The sequence below is a fragment of the Tachypleus tridentatus genome, chromosome 10, assembly GCF_004210375.1.
Source record: "Tachypleus tridentatus isolate NWPU-2018 chromosome 10, ASM421037v1, whole genome shotgun sequence".
Taxonomy (NCBI): Eukaryota; Metazoa; Arthropoda; class Merostomata; order Xiphosura; family Limulidae; genus Tachypleus; species Tachypleus tridentatus.
The window spans coordinates 183,647,155-183,666,393 of record NC_134834.1 but is presented as its reverse complement, the minus strand read 5'-3'; the positions used below and the strand labels follow the sequence as shown (position 1 = coordinate 183,666,393).

Here is a 19,239-nt window from a genome sequence, read left to right as displayed (position 1 = left end):
AGTGTAACGTTGAGGAAGTTTACACCACCTTGATGGACCAATGGCTTCCACCTGTAGTAGATTCTAAACACAGTGGAGATGAGGCAGGTTATTGTCCTAATTTTCTTAGCTTGAAATATGTATGTATGTGTAGAAAAAAGATAGCAGAGTTTGAGAAGGTGTGAATTTGTGTTGAATAATAATAATAATAATAATGAGAGCTTTTGTTATAAATAAATTAAATCGTGTTTTAGACAACAAAATCCATTTCATGATCTTGAAGACTATGATTTCAAGCAAGTTGAAAAACTACTACACTCACTGCTGTTCTTAAAGTTGAATTTCTTTAAAAGTAGAAAAAACAAAGATTTTACAACAGTAAATCTAACTAGAAGTCAGCCATTAACCTACATGACGGTCTATAAAAAATTAATTTAATATATTGTTAAACTATTGACTACATTTATAAGACTAGGACAGGATTTTGTTAAGTTTACTAACTGTTCTAGTGCGTGTGTAATACAATACGATTTTGTTAAGTATATTACAAAGTTTCACCATTTATTTATTTATTGACCACTCATACTGCACTCATGAAAAAAACAGTTTCTATAAAATGAATAAAAAAAAGCAGGTGGCTTTTAAATAATTCCTTAAACTTTTATTATTTATGTACGTAATAGCTTTGAAGAAAAATCATATGTCAATTATTTGTCCATTTCAATTAGCCACATGAGAATAACTTGAAGTAACGTTTTTAAGATCTTACACCAAGAGTGATTGTGAATATTTGTTTTGTATAAGTATACAGTTTAAAGGTTTTCTATTTCCCCAGACTATTACCATGCATTTTCAACTTGACTTAAATATGCTTGATTCTTCAACAAAAACTGATCATGAAAACTTACAAAGGTAAGAAGAATGTTACCTGAAATGCTTTCACTGTTGTAAATATCTAATGAGAATTTCTTTATTACTTTTCCTATTATGAAGGCCTAATTTTGATGAGAAATTATTTCGTTTCACAGAAAAGTACAAATATACATGTTTCTGTTCTCAGATTTATAGGAAAAAAAAAAAGGTATACAATTACTTAAAACCAAAATGATAAATTAATGTTACTTACATCTCATAAAAATTTTGTAATTTACCTTTTTTATGTTTTTATGTAGCATATTATATCAGCTGCTAAGTTACTGTCTGTAATAGTATACAATGTAAACATCCATTACTTTTTGTAGGGTCATTCATCTGCTACATCACAATTCTATTGAAGACAAAGCACTTCATCTTTTGAACATAGCACTGAAGGTAAACTAGCTACATATGTAATAATGGAGCACAGAAAAAACATGATAATATTTCAACACAAAAAACAGAGCATTTAACTGTGTTTAGTTTTTCCTTTTTAGTTTGTGTGTAATATACATATCTCTTTCAGAAAAGTTTATTTGTCATTACTTTAGGATTGGAAGATATCTGTAATTTATTTTTTAATTTTAGTGGCCATGCTAATAAACTCTTCTCTCTCAACATAATTTGTTCTGTACATAATATACAACTAGGAAACATTTTTTGATGTTTTCTAAACTAAGTTTTTTTAAGGACTTTAACGTATGTACTCTGAGTGTACATGACTTAGTCATATAAGGTTAAGTACATCTGCTTCACACACAACTATGAGTAAAACTTGTATGTTACACCTTACATTAATTTCACACTTTTCTAATTCTCTTTTGTTTTGTTTCTTCCTCCTACCCTGATTTGGTTTATGTTTTATGTTTCTCTTTTTTGCTTTCCTAACTCTTCCTTTTTTAAAATATAAAAATGAGTGATTTATGAGTTATCCCTAGAATATATCTTTTACTTACATGAATATAATTTGTGAAAATTCCTGACTCTCGCACATTTGTTTCCTTTTTTAACACCTGATTTCTTTGTAGTCATTTATACTTTTCATACAAGGTTTTTATTTTCTATTTCTTTACCCTTTAATTTGTTTGATGTATTTATTCAAGTAAAAATGTCACAGAAATAACCATCTTCCAATGATGCTAGTAATACTTAGTGACAGTTTCTAATAAACATTAGTAGTAAACAAATTTACTGAATAACCATCTTTCAATGATATAATAATACTTAATGACAGATTCTAATAAACCTTTGGAAATACATTATTGACAGACTATGTGAATTTAAAATATCTGCTTATTAGTGGAAGATTGCTAACCAGCTATGCACAATATTCTGTATGTAAAACAGATGAAATGTTGAATATAAGTTTAGTCTGAAACAGTATATTCCGTGACTGTAGGATGACCCATCTATTGCAATGAAGTATCGGGCTCGTGCTCTGCGCTGTCTAATATCGCTTTGTGACCAGACTACTATCCAGAGACTGAGTGGACAAGATATTGATAGCATCATTGACCTGCTCGAGTGCCTGATGTATTCCAGTCAGTTAGAAACCTTTGGTCTACCTTACACTCCTACTGATTTTAAACTGTGTGCTAAAGACGAACTATTGGAGAGTTTGTTGACGATGCAGGGACACAATCCTGATGTTTGTATCAGCAAGTTAGAATTGAGAACTTATTTTATTATGATACAATGCAAACTTATTATTCAAAAACTAATGTTCATGTTCAGAGTTTTCCACATTGAAAACATGATATAAAGGTGCTCTTTACATGTTTTAACCAGTATATGTATATATTGTTATTTAATTTAATTTTATACACTTACTTGAATAATCATGTATGTTTATGTATATGTTAGAACTGGACAGATACTATAATTTGGTAACTGATTAATCATCAGGCTTGTTAATTGATTACTTGCACATGAAGCTTGAATGGTTAGAACAATTAAAAATAATAATAATTGGAAACAATGTGGTTAGTTACAACACCAGTCAGTTAACTCTCTGCCTGGGCATCACTACTGTGCATGTCACAAGGTTTTACTGAATAACATTCAAAGTTTTACAGTATTTGTTTACATTAGATCAATTAGCACAGAATAAAATCATAGTCCATATTTTAATAATATGTAAGCTTTAAGTTCTTAATACAATATTTTACAAAAATTCTAAATTTCTCGCAGCATGCCACACACAACAAATTTTCGCTAGGTATTCCATCATCTTTATTTTATTCACCACTTATCCAATAAGTATGAAATTTAATGTAAATTATACAAAATAAAATTGCCATCGCTCAGAATAAACACAATTATTATTTCTTTTAGTTTTGTTAGGTTACAGAGGCATCAAATAGTAACTCGACCCTTTTAGTTTTGTTAGGTTACAGAGGCATCAAATAGTAACTCGACCCTTTTAGTTTTGTTTGGTTACAGAGGCATCAAATAGTAACTTGACCCTTTTAGTTTTGTTAGGTTACAGAGGCATCAAATAGTAACTTGACCCTTTTAGTTTTGTTAGGTTACAGAGGCATCAAATAGTAACTTGACCCTTTTAGTTTTGTTAGGTTACAGAGGCATCAAATAGTAACTTGACCCTTTTAGTTTTGTTTGGTTACAGAGGCATCAAATAGTAACTTGACCCTTTTAGTTTTGTTTGGTTACAGAGGCATCAAATAGTAACTTGACCCTTTTAGTTTTGTTAGGTTACAGAGGCATCAAATAGTAACTCAACCCTTTTGCCATACCCACCTGTCACATTCTTTCTTTCAGGATTTCTCAATAGTTATGTCTTTTAGTTAATTCTATATTAACTACAGCCAATACAAATTCAAGGTTTTCAACTATCAAGTAAATTACAGTATTACATTCTGTTTTGAACAGAGAATAGTCAGTTTCACTTCGAATTCAGTTTTGGTTCCCATGGGAATTACAACAGCTAGCTTGGATGCATTTGTGATGGTTCTTGCTGAATAGTTAGAAAACCAGAAAAATTGTGATTGTTAGAAGATATTGTCTGCTTCTTTTGCATGTTAATGGTCTATATTCTTTAGTGCATTATTTAATTAAATAACAATTATCTACCATTAGATTACTGCACATGTCACAAGGTTTTAATGGCTTATATTCAAAATTTTATTAAACTATTTTTGCTTATGTTACACCAATTAATATAGGATAAAATGATATCTAATAATCCATATTTTAATAATATATAAGATTTAAGTTTTTAATTTTGTAAGGCAATGTTAAAAAATCCTAAATGTTTTCCTAGTGTGAGAATTGACGTTTTCTCTTAAGGCATCCTCTCTTCTCTAATTTATTTACCACCCCTCCAAGAATTACAATATTTAATGTACATTATTCGTTATAGTGTTGTCATTGCTTAGGCAAAGCACAGTTTTCATAGTCTTCACTCTTATTTTCAAATAGAAAAGCAAACCTTTTGCAACACCAACCTATCACATCCTGTCTTTCTGCAATTGTCAATAGTTCTTTCTGATGTTCAATACCATATTATTTATAACCAACAGAATGACAAGGTTTTCATCAGTCAAATGACATGTTATATTATGTTGTTTTCGGTACAAGTTTTTCCCCATGCGAAACACATTGACTAGCTTAGATAAATTTGTGATAGTTATGGGATATTATGTGCTTTTCACATGTTTTTATTCTGTGTTCTTTGGTGCATTATTTAATTAAATAAAAAAATTAGTTAATGCTGTACTATCATTAGTATTAAAACTGGTATGGTTAACCACCGTCAATAGTTGAGAGCAAAACGAAGATAATACTTAGGTAGGTACTTTATTACAAAACAAAAATAATACTTCGGTAGGTACTAGGCCCGGCATGGCCAAGCGTGTTAAGGCATGCGACTTGTAATTTGAGGATCGCGGGTTCGCATCCCCGTCGCGCCAAATATGCTCGCCCTTTCAGCTGTAGGGGTGTTATAAGGTGACGGTCAATCCCACTATTCATTGGTAAAAGAGTAACCCAAGAGTTGGCAGTGGGTGGTAATGACTAGCTGCCTTCCCTCTAGTCTTACACTGCTAAATTAGGGACAGTTAGCGCAGACAGCCCTCTAGTAGCTTTGTGTGAAATTCAAAAACAAAAAAACTAGGTAGGTACTTTATTACAAAACAAAAATAATACTTAGGTAGGTACTTTATTTTGCATTTTCTGTGTTTATTCTTTATTATTATCAAAGTAGCTAAAATATAAAAATAGATATTTCTTTAGGTTATTTAAGATTACATTAGGTAAAATAAATAATAATAACAACATAATAAAAATGTTTCATGAGGCATGCACATGAAGAGCTCTGAGTAGCTAATAGGTAATGTAATTTAACTATGTGACAAGAGCTAAACATTCCTCAAGTGATTTACAATTTATAATGATGCAAATATTAGTTAGACATGGCTTAAAAGGCTATTAATAAATCAATAAGATTTTATTATAAATAGGTGTTTACTCTTAAGATTTTAAAGCTACATAAATAAATTATTGTAGATTCAAACTACACTTGAAGTCATTCTAGAATGAAAAGGAAGGTAATTTAGATTTATTTCAGTTTGTAGAAGGATTGCAGTGTCAGTCAAATTGACCGATCTTGTATAGAGACATTAAGAGATAAAATATAGTTTTACTGAAAACAAACATTTGAAATGTATTTAGGAAGTTTTAGAGAGTGAGCAAATGAAATTTTAGAGTTCTGAAATGAAGAAAAATATTTATCTTAACATGAAAATCCCTTTACACACAGATTTATCAAAGAAAATATACTTTATTAAAAATTATTTTTTTGTATGTGGAAGACTTACTGTTATCTGTAAAACTGCCAAATTTTATGAAGATATGAAGATAATGAAACTTAGAAGTATTAAATCTATAAAGATTTAAGAGTACAAAGAGTAACAGGCTTGGTCAATTTGACCAAGCCTGTGTGGAGAGAATTAATGACTCAGTTGTATTCAAAGTGACTTATTTGACTCCCTGTGTGAATATTCCAGACAAGTTAGCTCATCATAGATTTGTCCAGATTAGTGAGTTTCAGTGTAATACATGTCTGTAATTTAACTAGATACTTGGAAAATCACATAAGTGTAGAAAAAAAAATCCAAAATGGCCAGTTTGTAGTACATTGTGACAAAGACAAGTCAAGATAGAGATTTTATTAAAATATTTCCTTTTGAAATTAAGACTTGAATGATATGAAAGTTGAATTGGTAACTGTTTTTTAATGCCAAGCAGTTATAATAAAAGTTTGAGTATCATTCTTCCAAAACATTGATGTTTTTACCCACCTATGCCTGTGGGATAAAGCTGAACAATCTTCAATTAATTGGATTGGTGGAATATTCTGAAACACTAGGTAGTCACTTAAATAAATTAAACAACCAGCTGCAATATATATACAACAATTTAGAAGTTCTTACTAGAATCAGGCCAGGCATGGCTGGGTGGTTAAGGTGCGTGACTCGTAATCCAAGGGTCTGGGTTCGAATGCATATCACACCAAACATGCTCATCCTTCCAGCAGTAGGGGCATTATAGTGTGATGATCCAACCCACTTTTTGTTGGTGAAAGAGTAGTCCAAGAGTTGGCAGAGGGTCATGATGACTAGCAGCTTTCCCTCTAGTCTTACACTGCTAAATTAAGGACGGCTAGCACAGATAGCCCTCGAGTAGCTTTGCGGGATGTTCAAAACAAACCAAACCTACTAGAATTGTTTAGTTTTATGCTCTGTTTTTTTACTTTTTCTTCTGTGGCATTGTATTTTGACTACAAAATAAATCAGTAGCTTCATTGTTCTTTTCTGTTTTACAATATTTGTTGGTATGTCTCCTGTCATAATAATTGCAGCTCATTGGAGAGTGATCAAAATGAGATGTTAATGTTCACTCTCAAACTTGAAAAAAATGAACCTATTATAAACTTGTTGAACAACGAGTTTGTGTTCTAATCATAAGTTAAAAATTTTGTGCAACATCAAAAACATAAATTAATCAAAACAAATGTTGCTTGATTTTACTTTTGCACAAACGTTTTGTAAGAGAAAAGGAGTTGAAATATTTAATCCGTCTGGGATTTAGGGCCAATTTTCTGGATTAAATTGGATATTTATTTTAATCTAAGATTAATCCAGATTGAAACACAGTTTATGTTTATTTTTTCATACAATAAACTCTAACTCAGGTTTTTATATTCTGTGTATTAAATAATGAAAGGAGAGTATTTTTATAATATTATTAAGCAGTTTCTTTTCAATGTTTATATATTACATTTGGTTCTATAAAATTATGCATTTGTTTACACTGAACCTTTTTGCTTATAGTACATATCTAATTGACTTTATATCTCTCTAAGGTTCTCAAGTTTGTTGTGTGCCTGTGTATTGACAAGAAAATGTGGGATCCTAAGATATGGACAGCTATTCTCCGAAATATGAAAGATTTGTACATGGTAAAATTAATTTCAAATTCTATTCATCATAAAATTTACAGTTTGTCTTCATTTATAAGCAGTGTTGTTAAATAGGAAATTGTTAAACACTGTAGATTTTCTAGATGGTATTATTATTTTATAGGTTACGAGGCATTTGTAATAATTATAAACTTTGATATTATATGGCAACTTATAATATCATTATTTTTTATTATATTGTTTTGTTTATTTTTAAATTATGGTAATGACATTATTCTTGTTATGTTCTATGGGTAGCTAGGTGATAACATTTTATTGTTTTATGGTTAGCTAGGTGATAACATTTTATTGCTTTTTTGGGTAGCTAGGTGATAACTTTTTATTGTTTTTTTGGGTAGCTCTGTGATGACATTTATTGTTGTTATGTTTGTTGTTAGGTGATCTGTAAGCTAAAGATACTCTGAGGGACATTGAGAGATAGTCATGTTGGTTTCTTTGTATCTGGAATAGCTTTCTGAGCAGACATTAGGTTTTATTACTTGTAGCTGAATTCTAATATGCATAACTATTATGTTAACATACACATTAGTCATTTTGAGAGAGATACAAATGTGGAACAAACATTTCTTAATGTGAAATATTAATCTCTAACATACTGGTCTGTTCTTTGTTGTACAATGAACTGCTTTCTTTTTCCCATCACAGAAACAGCATATACTCAGGTAAGTGTTAATTTTACAATCAGTGGTGACTCTACTATCACATAATGATAATGCACCATATTTGTAACTATTACATGGTATTAACATTTGTAATATACTTTTTGTTTCTTTCAGATGGAAAACCTCTTTCATTTGCAAAACTACCTGAGTGCTGTTCCAGAATTATGGCATTTACCTATTTACGTAAAAGTATGGGAAGACCTATTGAATCCAAGTATTCGTAAGCACCAAAAACATAACTCGTTCACCCAATAAATAGATGCGTTTACATCTTGAAAATTATATCACTTCACAGACAGTCTACAAATTCCTTTCATACGTGATGGTTATTTACTACATATTTTCAAAATCAGTAATGGATTTTATTTTTTTTTCTTTCCAAGCCTGATGAATTAACTTTTTTTCCAAAAATCATTAACAGACAAAGGGAAAAAAATTTTGAAAGACAAAATTTAATTTAAGATAGCCAAACCTGTATTAAGAAGGAAATAGTAAGAAACAACTATTTGTTTTAAACTGGACTAAAAGTCTGTTTCAGGAAAACTTACATTTGACATACATATAATTAATTTGCAGGACATCAAGGACAAAAAGAATACTCAGTTGTAGAAAATTATGTTCAGTTGATCAGGTATAGTATGATTTAGTTGTAAGTTGTTTACATTGTTATGTTTACTAAGAATAACAATATTTCTTGTTTTTGTTATCTGAAATATGTTGATACTGTTCACCAGAAGCTTTACTGTAAGTTTAATTCTGTTAAAAATAAATCTACATTTGAGTATTTTGAAGAGTAATTCCTTCAGTCATTATTTTAAACAAACATTATCAACCCAAACAGTGATATATTACTGAGGAAAATCGGTCTATACAAACATACAAATAATGTACTACATTACAAGTACGTGGATGTGTATGAAACTAATAAAGTGGTGTGTTTACAATGTTACATGTGTTTGATGTGTTATAGGTATGTGAGTTGTGTTTAATGTTGGATGTTTCTTGTTGGACGTGTACTTCATACACTATGTTGATGCAGATATACCTATTATATAGGACTGACAGCAAACGAAATGCTCAATGTAATAGAGGTGTCGCTAGGTTTTTAGAATATTTGGGGTTCAGGCACATAGGCACAGGGATTTTCAGCATTTCAATATGATATTGTTTATGGTTTTCTAGTCTGATTTATCAAGACCCAATCTGGAGATTCGGGGCAGGGTACCTGTGTGCCAGAACCTAGCGATGCCTCTGCAATGTGTCCTTTTTTTTAGTGAGTATTGTGTTATCATGATCTCTCTCACACCCTACTGGCTCATTGCAAAGTCTGATGGATTATAACTAAAATCTTTCTCTTTCCACTGTAAGTATTAACATATTGACAACCAATTTTGTAGCTTTGTGCTGAATAACAAACATTATGTTCTGTTATTCTCACTATAAACTAATTTTCTAACTTAATAATGTTTTATTTATATTATGATGTTTTTGTAAAGTTTCCTTCATCCCCTTTCATTCATCTTACATCTAGTACTTACTCTTGTTTTCAGTAACCAGTTTTTCTGTTCTTGTTTTTGGGAGTGAATTCACTCTCTCCCAGCTAGTTCTTTATGTATCTCAGAACAGCTGGTATGGGTATTAACATTTTTATTGTTCTCTTCTTATCAATAAAAGTGTTAATATCAATACCAGCCGTTCTGAGATACATTTTTATTTCAAGTGGGTTTCTTGTCATCAAGAGTTAATTCTTTGTTTAGTTTATGTTGTCTGGAATATAATGCTTTTTACATTAATTAATAACTTTTAGGTCTGCATTTATTCTTGCTTTTATGTGGTGAATATTTCAGCTTTTTCTGTAGTAGAACACCTTTACAAATTAAAATACCAGTCATGAAAAGGCACTGAATATTCATTATTAACTCCTGTACTGGCCTGACTACAGGGTGATCTTGAATATAAGGTGACTTCCCCCACTCATTTTCAAGAATGCCATAGGAAAGAAAATAATTGGGTGTCATACATCATTTTTAGCTCTGCGAAGTCAGTACTATAATTGAATAGTCTACAACTCAATTAGTTGCATTACTTGGTGATGAACTTAAGTGAATATCTGACATCACATGTTGATGGATGGATGCTATCTGGACATTCAAGAATGAGACATGTTAGAGTAGGGGAAAGGGGCCCATGATTAGCTTGATTAAAATTATAAGACAGCTATGAATTTTATATCCTATTTCTTAATATAAAAAAAACTGCCTTATAATCAGGTCAATATGGTGATTGATTTCTTTTTGATATATAAAGATATAACATTAATAATATTATTAATCATCGTAAACAACACACAGCCCAACATAGCCATTAAAATAAGGGAACTTGACAGTAATTAGGCTTAAAGCTGAATTCAAAATTATAGTAAAAAAATAATTGCATTGATCATAAGAGGGCAGTAACTGTGTTGAATTGGTTATTATTATTTCTCTTTGTCTATGTGTTTATTTTAATCTAGTAACTTTACTATAAACAGAAATATTATGTTTATTTATGTTTACTTTATGACTTAGACATACTCTGACCATGTATGTATCTATATTTGAATGATCAACATCTTAACTGATTTGGTCTGCAGGTGTCCATGTCTGTTGAAGTTGGATGCCCACTTTCTGATTGAGGAACTAAAAATATCAAAAAAACCAGTTCTAGCACTGGTTATTTTGTTTCTCACTTGCTCATCAAACAATGTATTACAGGTATTATAATATAAAGTCTTTATCTGTTCTGAATTTAGATAAAGAAATTGAAACTCATTTAAAAGATGTAATAATATACATATATTTATTTAATAAAAATTTTATTAGAAAATAAAGCTGTATTGAATCTGGCATAGATTATATAAAATAAAATCCATCTCCAATGTTTAGTTGCTAAATAATTATTTCCTCCTTTGTTATAAGTAGATACTAATTAATTTTTATCTTGTGTTTTGGCTGATAATTTGCTGCCATCTTCAGTAAAGGCCTAAAATGAAGGACTGTTTCTTTGATAATAATGGCCGTGATTGAATCTGAGGTGTTCTTGAAAGAAAGACTCATTATCTACTTTTAGGCCCCCTATTAGGAATTGAATCAACTAAGTTATTTGAATGTTTTAAAGAGGGATATCCAGGTTTTGCTGACCTTGGTGTGGGGTTGACTGAATGTGGCTTGAGTTAGGTGAATGTAGAAAGTTTCATTTATTTTTATAATATGGTTCATGCTCTATTATGTTGGTATTATTCCTGTATGCATATATTGTACAGTCATCTTATCTGACCCCATAAGCTACTTGAAATATTTTAGTTGTACAGAGGCTTGTGTATCTGTTATAAAATCTGAAGTCTTTTGTTGGTCATTTCACTTCTAAAATGTTTTTGCTCACCATCAAGGTTTCTTGTGGTTTACTTTGTACTAACTTGATCATATTGAGTACAGAATATAATAGTCTGATTGTTGTATGGTGTTTACATATTCTCTGTGTTTTCAGAAAGACCTAGGTGAAAATGGCAGTGTATGTCTGTAATGTTTTGCTGTTATAACGTATTTATTTTCACAAAGAAACACTTTTTTTGTTTGTCCTGTGACCTCTGTGTTAGGAGCTATAGTTTTTTGTGGTAGATGTCTGCTACTGTTGCTATGCAGTCTACTATTCTTTTTAGTTATTTTACCAGGCAGCACTCGGTGGTCAGTCTGTGAATCCAAGGTCCATTGTTGGTATTCCATTATTACAAAATAACTTTCTGTACTTTTGTTATGTTTTATAAGAATGATAGTGAAATTCTTCTGTTTGATTAGAGAAACAGCAGTAAATGAACAGATAGTTTCACAACTTTTCTGGTCTGTATAACCAAATTACAAGTCTTTCTAACACTAGCAGACAAAAGGGTATGTGTAACATACACCATTAACTTGTGGACAACAAAATTTTAAGAGTGAACAGTAAGTACTACTTTTCTCTTAAATGCAGGTGTTCCTGGAAAGTGTGAATTTTGAGAGAATAGAGAAAGATTTTGAGCAGCTAAGTAAAAGAGGTACAACTTTAGTTAACTGGGTAAGGTTTTAAATCTTCACTTCGTATATTAACAGATTGAAATTATCCCTTTTAACACAATTAATATTTATTACTTCAGTTTTAATTCTGTATAAGCTACAGGACTAAAGAAGTGATATGCATTATATATTATAACCATAAACAAAACACATTAAAATTTACAAGAATATGCTGCATATCTGCATAAAGTAATCTTATTTTTAACTAAAAATAATTATTAGTAATTTAATGAAATGTTTAGTTAAAAATAAGATTATTTTATAACTTGGCACTACTTTATGAGGATGTACACCATGAGCTGCATATAAAAAGCACAACAGTCACAATAAACTATCACTTTACTGATATGGTTCAATGTTGTGTTAATTAGTGCCTCTACCATACTGGGGCAGGAATGAGGTAAGTTTCATCTTACTTGCTCCCAAATGGTAGGACCTTATTTTACTTGTTTTTTTCTTTTATTTATTTATATTTTTCTTATTCTTCTTTTAACTTGGAAGAGCAGTCACCTTCCCATGACTGTCTGCAGTCAGTGAAGGGTGATATAGATGTGGGATGTTATGGGCTTGAATATGCACATCTCGCTCTCCTAACTTTTAAATTTCTAATCTTCTCTCTGAGACTAGCAAATTGGAGGTTAAGAATAATAGATGGTGTATCCCCACCACAACATGGGTCCTACTTCCCTAGTCACCTCCAAAACCTAGGATACATTTTATAATCTCATATTGTAACTTTTACCTTAGGATATTTTTAAAAATGTGCATTATGTTTTGTTTATGGCTTAAACGTTTATGGTTATAATATAATTAATCAGAGGTTGGGATTTGCTGTTTTTAATGCAGTCCTTCCTCATAATTTTGTGTACTTATTTGGCCTCATTTAGATGTAATTATTTAATTTCACTAATTAAGTAATCAGTTGCAGTTCTATGTTAAAACAAACAGGAATAATTGTTATCCATAAATTCAGTTACTATAAGAAGAAAGGAATTAGGAATTTTCAAAACATTAGTTTTGTTATATACAGAGTGAATACCTTAGAAATTATCTCAGTACTTTTTCCATGTCATTAGAGTTTGATGGAAAATATAAATTATCTTTACAAATTACTGAATAGTTCAGTTTTGGCAAAACAGAGGATTTTTCTTTAATGGTTTTTATTTCAGCAATAACATCTAAATATCAGTTTTGAAAAAAATAAATAAAGTTATTTTACCAAATAAACATTTTGCAATAAGAGTGGAATGATGAATAGATAGAAGAAATATATCTTTAAATAGATCACATCTCCTATCAAGATACAAAACATTCTACAAATACTTATTTCCAGAACCAACACTTTCAAATATTTTAGTAGTTGTATTGAATCTTGTGTGCTTTTTTTATTTTCAGGTCAAGAATTGGTATGAGGAAACTAAAAAACACACAAACTGAAATTTTTACAAGTTTTGGTATATTTCTTTTTTTATTCTGATATGAAACTACACAAGAAAACATTAAATTTATTTTATAAAATCTATTATTTTATTATCTCCTCTGGCCTTGTGTTTTCTTTACATTTTCTTTATTAAAATGTCAATGATGAAAATAGAAATAGAAAGTATACAAGCAACTTAGTATAATAAGTGCCAGCTGAAATTGAGTATTTTAGAATATCTGAAAACATGACCTATACTTTTGTTTCTTTAAACTTAATAAAACAGAAAAGTTATTTATAATTTTTATATCTGCAGCAAATACAAAATAAATTTTCTTTTTTTATTGTTATATTAATTAAGATAACTTTTTCAGTTGCTAAATTGTTTTGAAATAGATGAACTATGAATTGTTGTGTAATAGAATGATAAATCTCATATTCATAAAAAATATTAAATGTGAACAAATATTTATAATAAAGAAATGCTTTTGAAGTGAAAATTACTAGACTCGCTTATTGACAAACTGCGTTAATAGCTGTTATAAAATTAAGATTTAAACAAAGCAAAAATGTGCTCCTTTTTTTTATTTTATTTTATATATATATAAGAAGTACCCACTTAATTTATCAAAAAATTTGAAGCCTTGAGACAGTTATTTGTGGGATAATAGATTTATTTCTGAATACATTTTGTCTCTAATAGTGAAATGTAATTGATGTACTCACACCTGAAACGTTGTACAAAAATAAATTTATTATCCCACAGATAGTTGTCTCAAAGTTTCATAAAAGCAACAGTCGACATTTGTTCTGTTTATTAGAGAGAACTTGTAGTTTAATCTTTCCATGAATTAAGAAGGTAATCCAATACTTAGTTTTCAAAAGATACATTCAGAAGTGCTCCTGTAAACTGAGACTATCATCTCGAAAAATGGTGATGTAACCACTTCACTCAGCTGAGTTGCGTACTCATCAAAAAGGTCTGTCTGGGCCTAATGGGGATAAAATACCTGTTTTATGCATCACAAAACTTCTTGACATATTTGTAAAGTAACTGAAAATAACAACAGAATTATAACAAATGGAAGGGTGCAGCACAGTTTTCAGTACTTCTGGACTGTGAATTCAGGGATCTGTGGCTCTCGTCCTGCTGTCACAACGCTGTTTGGCACTGTGTATTCAACTTAAGACTAATCATAAGCTCCCACTGTTTGTTCAATCAGTTAAGTGTTGTTATCAAATTATATTCCTTGTATCATAATGGCTGAAAATTTCAGAAAATACAAAGGCATCTTCTTGAAACGTGTATTCACTATAAATATTCTAGTCACTATTCAGAACTCATGGATCACAAGAACCCAGGAGTATCTCAATATCATGTGAAGATTGTAAAATAATTCTTTATAAATCGGGGAAAGTAGGATGCAATACAACTGTTCAGTGAAACAGTAGATAATTTCCTTGACCAAACCTGTTATAGAAAGTAACAACTGGGGCTGAACTTTATGTGACCTCAAAATGATTTCAGAAAAAAAATTTTATCTCATAAATATTAAATTTTGTAAAGTCTTATGCTAAACAATGGGCTTATTTGTACTGAAGTTTAACCTTATAATCAGGATATTTTAATGTTATTTTCTCTCAGTGGATGCTTCTGTTATTTAAAAAAAAAAAAAAAAGTAAAACTGGAATACATAGTATACAAGTATGCTAAATATCACTCAAGCAGAGTGCATTTGGTAGGCCTACTTTATTAGATGGAGATCTGCAGACAAAGTGTGAAGTGATGCTGAATTTTTTAAACCATTGAATTTTAAGCTAAGAAGTAAAGAGATTGAACTGAATAAGACATAGTATTTAAACTTGCCGTAGGATGGTTATCTTTTCCTCATCTCATGAATTAATGAATAAAGTTTCTTCCCATCACCCAACTCATTTGAAATCATGGTTAGGTCTAATGTTTTTTACTTAACAGGAGGAGTCGGATTTACCTTAGAGAGTTAACAATACTCACATGACTGAACATTCTCGTTCAACATAGGGGGAGCTGTATCCTTAAGACATCATCTATCCCAGAGCATCCATGAAAGAAAAGGATTGGAATGCTTGGTCACATTCCTTGCTCCATCTAAATGTTCATGAAATTATACAGTGGAAAGCTGTAGGCTGGTCACAGACAGAGGCTAATCTGTTATTGTTGCTATAATAGCAGGGTATGTAAGCTCCATCTTTACATACTGGGTGACCAAAAATTAAATTTTTGTGTGCATGAGCACAGATCTTCCTGGATTCAGTTTCAAACCTGCTTTATTTGTTCACTTGAACACCATTACCAACCACAGACACAAACATGCAATCAACGCTAAAAAGTCTTCAACATAAAGAAGGTACCTTTCACTGTAACCCCTTCAGTGCAAGTTCCATTAACATCTCAAAAGTGGTGGGAACATTTTTACACGGGCTGAAAAGCATGATTTTGGAACTCAGAAAAGATAATCATATTTTGTGTTGAAAGCAGTTTGGTGCCAGATCTAAAATGTTGAACCAATGGAAACTGATTAATGCATCCAAACGTTTTTCTATTCATTGTAAGGGAAAAGATGTTAATGTGAGTAACTACAATCAACAGTCCAAAATCAATGCAGGATTTTGGTCTATTTTTCTGATAATAACTATTGAAGGTGACTAAGAATGATAGCACTTCTATTTAATGTGTGTTGATTGTATCTTTAATGTAGTAAGTCAGTGTTGTTCAACCCAGTTGGTCCTTTAGTCCCACAAATACATTGACATACTCAACCAACAAATCATTATGTTTTCGGTGTTTTGAGTCTAGATTTTATACACAACCCCAGTATTACTGCTATCATTGATTAATTCTACTTCATGTACCACTCTTGTGACTATTCCATCAAATGTTGGGGAGCCAACTGTTCATAATTATAAAACAATACTGGCCTTCATTTCTCCTTGGACAGATAAATGCCTGAGCTAATTCTGCCTTCTTTATGGGCATGAAACAACTCATTTCATGTGTGACTTCCATAACAATGTCACTTGGTACTGACTTGCTGAACTTAGCCTGAAATAAACCACAGTACTCTACTTGTACATACAGAAGTACTATTAGTCCCTCATGAAATTCACGGTTCCTGGTTTTCATGTAGCCAAAATTAAACAACTCTGTAGTGCAACATTATCAGTTGTGCAAGCAAAATTGAATAATCATTTCTGCAGTATATCCATCCTGAGGATGTCAATGTCAGATTGGAGGTCAGAGATTGCTATCTTTATTCAGATTGTGACATTTTCTAGGCACAGCTAGACTTGAGATATTTCTGTACAATAACATCTAGTCTGTCACCATTTACCAGGAGAAATTCAATATCCACTGGTCAGGGTGTTAATCTAAAGAGGGCTTTATATATCAAGAACTATCAGTGTTCTGGCTGCTCTTGTGTTAACCAGAAACTCAGTCTCTCACTTTCCTATCCTAGTGGATAAAAATCAAATTCCAACTGAGGGAGCTTGGGATGACTAAACCCTTCACTGTTCACCTGAGTAAGTAGCCATGTTTGTCTTTGGCACCATTGTTTTCTGAGGTTTTACTGAGAACATTTTTGGCTTGTTGTTGGCTATTGTGGACCTGCCGTGTCATTGACAAAAACTGATAACCTTGCCTACTTTACTGCTTGGCAAATGTGAGTGGTTAACTCATCAGTAACCCAATATAACAAAAGCAAAGCAGATGTTTTTTGTACCCATAATGGACAATATATATGTGTTGGCATAGGCTGTTTCATGTAAAGCATGGGAGAACTGAAATAATCCTTCCCATTCACTGGAAACGAATGTAGTTGCATAACGTTGCCAGGATGTGCACATGGCTGGTTGAACCTTGGTGTGGTACAATATATAATAGTAAATGAGCAAGACACTCTGACCAAGTTGTAACCCCAATAACTTTTGTAGGAGGCTTCTTTCTCTCCAGTGGCCACCTTGAATCTAACACTCTGACCTGACTGCATAAGAAACTACTTATGTTTGGATAAATACATCCCTTCTGCCCACTTAATGGATGCTTCATCATCTTGCCAGAAAGTCACTTGAAGAGGTTATAAACTTGCATGCTTTCATGATTTGCTGAAGAAACTGCAAATTAGTTTTTGTTGTGCTGACAGTAGAGATTCTTAAAGTAAGCAAGCTGACTCCCTGTTCATGCTTTATGAGCCTCAAAATTGTCCTGATGGATTACATGTTCCTGAGTACAGTCATTCCAAGCAATTACGTATCTGAAACACTTTACTATAACTTTGAATACTGAGGGTAAAACCCAATTGGCTTCACCAGTGGTATTTCTCAAACTCCTCGCTCTCAGTTGGGGTTTGAGTTAATGCCTGGTTCAGATGCCACTGGTGTCATGGGTGTGTGGTAGAAGGCATTGTCAGGACTTTAATACTTGGATGAGCAGCCATTCCATACTCTAAGATGGTAGTACACTGAGTTGCTGTTGGCAGCTTATCCTGAGTCTCTGCACGACTCCAAGTTTCCTTGGTAACTTTAGTAGGATACTTTCCAACTCAGAGAGGCCCATGACTTCCACTTTGGTATTTTTCCATTGATATCCCTGTCTCACCTGTAAAAAAGAAACAAACAAAACAAAACAGTTCTACTTGATGGAAGTTGGCTGTCAGTGCATGTCCTGTCTTATACTCTTGCTCAATATATCATTTTAGATATACTAGAAGTCAGATGATCTTCCTGGGTCTACGGTTGCAGAGAGATCAATGACAGAAGCCTTCTCTACACTAGTGAAAGTCCTATGTACGGAAGAGGACTTATCCTAAGCTTGGTTTTATCCCTTCAACAGAAAATATTTCTTTCAGTTATTTTACTTATAGAAAGTAGCATTCTTTCAGTTAAAAGTATTCCTTTGAACTTGTACAATTCAAAAAATGTAAGATTAATGTGCACGTTGGTAAAAAACAGAAATCTTTGTAATAAACTCCTGTGGAAATATCACCCAAAGTTTTCTTTCTTAATGTATAGTATTTCAGGTTAAAATGATTTCCTCAAAGAATATTAGGTATGTCCATTTTATAATACTGAATTAATGGGATAAATTACAATGCGATGCTGAATTTTTAAATCAATTAACTTTTAAGAAATAAAAATACTAAAAACTGTTAAAAATAAAATTAAGACATTTTTGTTTGTTCAGTCGCAAAACATTGCAAATAGTTGCGTCAAATACTGAATGTATACCTTTTGCTGGTCTCGTGAATCGATTAATAGCATTTCTTGCTTTAAGATGTTTTCCCACCAACCAACTCGCTTGATGTTCTTTGTGAACTGATTTACTCTAACGTTTTTGATTAAAAAGAAACACTATTCATCAATAGCAAATGGTCAGGTGATTAAGACACTCGACTTGTAATCCGAGTGTCGCGGGTTCGAATTCCCTTCGCACCAAACACGCTCGCCCTTTCAGCCGTGGGGGGCGTTATAATGTAAATAAATCTGGTCAAAGTTTTTGAAGCAGTGCTCAATCATGGAACTTGTATACTGTTTTATTTATTAAATTCATCTTGTCAGTGGACACAATACTCTTGTAATACGGTTTTCTTATTATTAAATTTAGAGAAAATTGTGATTGTAAATTACAGTTTTCATGTA

General features: G+C 31.5%; 1 protein-coding gene across 1 annotated transcript; it reads left to right on the top strand.

Moving 5' to 3' along the window:
- The first annotated feature begins 817 nt into the window (after positions 1 to 817).
- Positions 818 to 13,653, top strand: LOC143228287 (kinetochore-associated protein 1-like). The gene is made up of 9 exons (XM_076459567.1): positions 818 to 891; positions 1,221 to 1,290; positions 2,294 to 2,542; positions 7,277 to 7,372; positions 8,170 to 8,275; positions 8,632 to 8,686; positions 10,688 to 10,808; positions 12,061 to 12,144; positions 13,539 to 13,653. The coding sequence occupies exons 1-9, from the start codon at positions 824 to 826 to the stop codon at positions 13,578 to 13,580; spliced, it is 891 nt and encodes a 296-aa protein (XP_076315682.1). The 5' UTR covers positions 818 to 823; the 3' UTR covers positions 13,581 to 13,653.
- The last annotated feature ends 5,586 nt before the right edge of the window (positions 13,654 to 19,239 follow it).